This window comes from Oryzias melastigma, linkage group LG7, assembly GCF_002922805.2.
Source record: "Oryzias melastigma strain HK-1 linkage group LG7, ASM292280v2, whole genome shotgun sequence".
Taxonomy (NCBI): domain Eukaryota; kingdom Metazoa; phylum Chordata; class Actinopteri; order Beloniformes; family Adrianichthyidae; genus Oryzias; species Oryzias melastigma.
The window spans coordinates 4013795-4018918 of NC_050518.1; the positions used below are offsets into that span (position 1 = coordinate 4013795).

General features: G+C 38.2%; 1 protein-coding gene across 1 annotated transcript in view; it reads right to left on the reverse strand.

Moving 5' to 3' along the window:
• Window positions 1–99: 99 nt before the first annotated feature.
• Window positions 100–5124, reverse strand: part of LOC112159315 (taste receptor type 1 member 1-like) — a 5290-nt gene continuing 265 nt past the window's right edge. The window contains exons 2-6 of the mRNA XM_024293326.2: window positions 3983–4280; window positions 3156–3878; window positions 2043–2249; window positions 1783–1903; window positions 100–1025 (exon numbers count right to left, since the gene is read on the reverse strand). Of these exons, the coding sequence (XP_024149094.1) occupies window positions 100–1025; window positions 1783–1903; window positions 2043–2249; window positions 3156–3878; window positions 3983–4280 (2275 nt within the window). The remainder of the gene's footprint in view (window positions 1026–1782; window positions 1904–2042; window positions 2250–3155; window positions 3879–3982; window positions 4281–5124) is intronic.

The window sequence follows — 5124 nt, forward strand, 5'->3', positions numbered from 1 at the left end:
ATCAACTAGTGCTCTTTATATAATTTAAGCACATAAATAATAAAGAAGAAAAGAAAACACAAAACCAACAAGAAAAAGACAAGAGCTTGTGACAGAGAGCTACTGACTGATTGTTTTAGTGTAATTCTGGATCAGACTTTGGAAATATTGCTGTGTGTTTTTATTGGGTTGAAAAAGGATGATATAACATTTTGGGAGGAAATACCCAACCAGGAAATAGTACAGACTCAGAAGAACAGTGACAGCATTCAGAGTCTGGATGTACTTTCCATGGTAAAGCATGTACACAGTTATAAAGAGGGTCCAGGTGAAGATCAGCAGGAGGAGACAGAAAGTAATCGCTTTGGCCTCATTGTAATTTTTTGGGAGATCTTTTGCCATGTAAGAGAAAACAAAGCAAAGGCATGCAAATGATATTGGCAAAAAAAGAGAACAAGAAGTTGCTTTAAGATTCAAATAGCAGAAAAGCACAATTTGCTTTGGGTGCCAGGACGTTTCATTGTAAGGTTGTGGAGGGTCATGATAGAAGCTGAAAAGCAAGAGTGCCTGAACAACAAATGATGTGCTGATGAGCAGCCACTGCCCATGATATTTTTTCCACCAAATGAGGAGACTGGGGAATTTTGCCGAAATTCTGAAGATGCAGACAATCTGAAAAGAACGAACTACAAAACATGCCAAACAGACAGTGTAGAACCAAATAAATGGGAAATACCTCAAAATGCAAGAAGCAGGTGTGGGCACACCAAAGTAAAAGAAAACACTGATGCTGCACAAACTGAGGCAGCCTAGAATCAGGAAGCACATTGGTCCTCCAGCAGATCTAACCACAGGAGTGTTATAGTTGATGGCAAAGAGAACAGAGACACTCAGTGTGAGGCCCACTATAACCCAAGTGCTGACCATAATTGCTATAGCACCAGTGTCTGTAAATGGAATGTACTCCAGTTGACGCAGATTGCATGATGTGCTTCCTTCCTCAGACCACTCTGTGTTCTTGCAGTGGATGCACTTGTAGGGATCTTCTGTTAAAGAGACATAACACCAGAAATTAAGGCTGGATTTGCATTCAATTTAGATTAAATTCAATTTTATTTAATTGTATGACATCACAGTAAGAAGACAGGCAGCTGAGGCCTTACCATAATCCGAGAAGATACAGACTCAGTTTAAACTTTCTTAAAGATGCTCTCCAATTCTTTTTTGCTGTATTTTGAAAGTGTTCCTTGTGGTCTTTTAATTATGATTTTAGCCAAAATAAACTAAAAAATCAGTAATTTTCTAGGACGTAGTTTCTGCAGAGCAGCAAGAGTTCATTAGAAATTTGACTCTGAGTTGGCGTGGACTAAGCCTGTCTCCATTTCTTGTCATCTGTTTACACACTCTCCCGTTTGCTTGCAGCCCCTCACACCCATAACCTAACATTACCTGGGCAGCAAAAATAACGAGCAATATGGGAGCTATCCAGCCGTTACAGTTTTGAGCCAGATGCCAGCTTAGATGAGGAAAACAAAGAGGTACATGGATCTAGTCATCTACAAGTGGATGCATCAGAATGGAGTGGCGCAGGGAGCTTGTGACCAGCCCTGTGTACTTTGTACATTCCCAAAAAGGTCTTCTTCAAATGGCATGTTTTAGTAACAGCTGTTTGAATAAAGAAATACTCAGAAATGCAATTTTAAGCTTAATTTTATGACCTCCATCATGAGAAAAATTCCACAAAAGTATGATAAAAATTCATTTTTCATCTTAACGGATTTCTAAGTCAAAGTACTTGATTACCTTCAACATTGACATACGTTGCAGCAGGACAAATTTCACAGGTGAAGCAGCATTTTTGGATTTTGTTTGGGTTTCTCACATATCCTGTAGGGCATTCTGGTGAACATACAGATGTGGGCACCTATGCAGCACAAGCAGCAGCAGTGAAAAGAAGCTCAACAAAAACACTCTCTATGAATTGTTTTTATTTACTTTGAATTTTTCTTAGCCATGTAATTTCATTTATTATGAACAATAAAGGAGGGAAAACAAAGACATACTTCCCCATCTGTATGCCAAATAATTTTGGAGATGTTGATGAAGAAAGTGACCTTTGGGTAAAAACTGTAAAATCCAATATCCTCTTCATCACCACTGCTGTTCCAGACAACTATAGAGAACAGTCCAGATCTGAGGACACCTGTCTCATCGAAGAGAACTGTCCGGTTTAACAGGGTGAAATTAGACTTCTGGATCTCTGCTAATATCTGATGTAAACAGAAAATGTGGAATATAAGAATGACAAGAGTGTCAGAAAAATGTGGACAGTTTAGCCCAAACTGACTTGGGGTGTATTCAGACTGGACACATTTAGTTTGCTTAAAGTGAACTGAGGTTTGTTTCCCCTGATGACCTGGAACAAATTTTGCATCCAAGTGGATCCTGGTGTGGGACCAGGAACTGCTTTCTGACCCATCTTTTGAGGTAGTTGTTTCCAATCGGACTGAGAAATCGTACTGAGTTTCTACTGACTGATCAGGATCCGTGCTCAGAGAGGAACAACTGAATCAAAACAGCCACCGTAGCCGGGTATTACGGGATATAAACAGAGAGCCACTGACAGACGTGGAGCATCGATGCAACAGCAACTCATTGAAATTTGGTTGAATGAATGCAGGCTCATTAAAAGAACTTTAATGTAATACATATTGCTTCTCAAACTGTTTTCCTGACAATCTAAATGTCAAAAACACTTGTCAGACTACCCTGGTAGCCGACGTCTCCTTAGCAACCCCATTGCAGCATACCTTTAGCATACCAAAATAGCAAAAGTATGTGTAAAACTTGATGTTATTACAGATGCTCAAAATTGGTCAGTGAAATATAAAGTTTGAATAAGTGAACTATCATGACAGGGATTGCAAATCGTAGGACTTCCATTAGTCTTTCTCTTGTTGCTTTGCCCCGCTCTCATAATTCCTGACCAATGACTAAAGAGATCTTTAGTCACATGGTTTTGTTTACAGGCTTTAGTTTGAAACAAATCTCTGGTAGATGCCAGTCTGAATACTGACCAAACGCAAGTTCAGGACTCAATCCAGACCAAATTAAGTGGACTCGGTCTGGACCAAGGGACTTTTCCAGTCTGAATACACCCTTAATTTCAAACTTACCATGTTTGGGTACACAGGGATGTTGTTACATCCAGCTGTATCGCATTGTAAGACCTTGTGTAAGGCGTGAGCAATGGCATATACAGCAGAATAAACGGGGTAAGAGAAGGATGGATCGGCATCAAGGATGTCTTTGGCCCTCCAGGTGCCCCAGTTGCTAACCTGATTGCAAAACTTCGGTGGCTTGTCTTCTTTATACTGGCTCTGGCTTTCAAAAGAAGTGATGAACTCACTGAAACCAGCTATTGTTAGAGCAGGCTGAGGCAACCCAAGAACAGTCCCAATTTTTCGGATTCCTTTCATCTTGAGGAGCTTTTTGTTTGAAGACCATGTGTCAGTTGCTATCCAAACCTTATTGGTGACATTTAGCTGAACAGCAGATTCAATGAGAACTTCGGCAGTCAGTTCTGAAGTAAATACAATAATGACATTAATCATTTGGTCTTCTATGCTTTTAAAGATCAGAGAATAATCCGTGTTCTGGTTGACAATTTTGGTGTAGGCCAGGCATATCTCTGTCGTCTTTATCTTCCTAATGAACAGCTCCAGGCCGTCATTGGCATAATCATTATCACTATATAAGAAAGCAACCCAGCTCCAGTTGAAGCGTTGCAGCATGGTCACAATCACATCTATGACATCTCTATTAGGATTCCCTGTTCTTAAGAAAGATGGATACTTCACTTTACTTGAAAAAACAGAACTTGAGGAACCATAACTGACCTGCATAAAAAAATAAAGACATAGCTTGAAAAGTAATAAAGAATAAGATTGAAATAATACAGATAAATGGTAATATTTTCTTGTGTGATCAGAAGATGCCCTACCATAGGAATGAGATCCGGCATGAAGAACGGGGCTACAGTCATTGCCTGGGTGCTTGTGAAAGGACCGATCACTGCTAACACCCTGGAAACTTTGTTGTTTGGTTCTGCCCACGGCTGGATAAAACCATTGACTGACATGAGCCTTAGAACTCCAGGAAAACTGAGTGTGTCTGAGCAGTGGTCAAACACTTCGTAACCAAGGGACAGATTTGGAAGAAGGCTGCTGGAGTTGTTGATTTCCTCCACAGAGAATCTCATCAACTGAAAACGCTGATAGTTTGAGGGAATAAACCGATGGCTGAGAAGAAGAAGAAGGCAGAAGTGCATAATAGACAGTGAGCAAATCTGTGCAAAATATTTTTTTTGCACTGCTTTTCTGTAAACACTCAAAGTACAAGATTGGATTTTTGTTTTCTTAACAGGAATTGAGCTAAAAATAATGGGATATGGAAATAGTTTAATTCAAGAAGTCAATCAAAACAAAAAATAATATGAAACAAGACAAACAACAGAAGTATTTATACAGAGATATCAAAGGTAGCATGATTAGTCATGAAATTGATAGGAAAACATGTTCACATGTAGTTATGAATCATTAAATTATTACTCTTAATCATACTTAATTGTACTTAATCTTAATTGTACTCTTAATGGAGATTAACTCTTTTGCATAAAGTACATGACGAACTGAAACCATTGCATATTAAGTTTGTCCCCACCTCTGCTTATTAGCATTACTTAAGTTTTATTGTCTTTACATAAATTATCATTATCCGGGTCTTAACTTCTGATTGGCTATTTATACTCTACTAACACAGCTTCAGATAATTAGAAAGCTATAAGTATCAGAAAAATAAAATAAAAAAATACAGTATATCCACATCAAGTGTCAAAAATATTGCCCATTATCATTGAAAAAATGCAAAATTCAACATTTTATACAAATTACTTGATAATCAACAAGAAACATTAAAATAAACATATCTAGAAACTAAGTGGAGTGCTTATTTCTTAACCATCTTTTCTTTGGTCAAATTAAGTTCCCTTGTCACAATTGAAACCTATATCAGTCATGGTTATTATCTTAGATTAGAAGGTCTATAATCTGATCATTGTCCTCAAATATCACAGTATTTTAATTA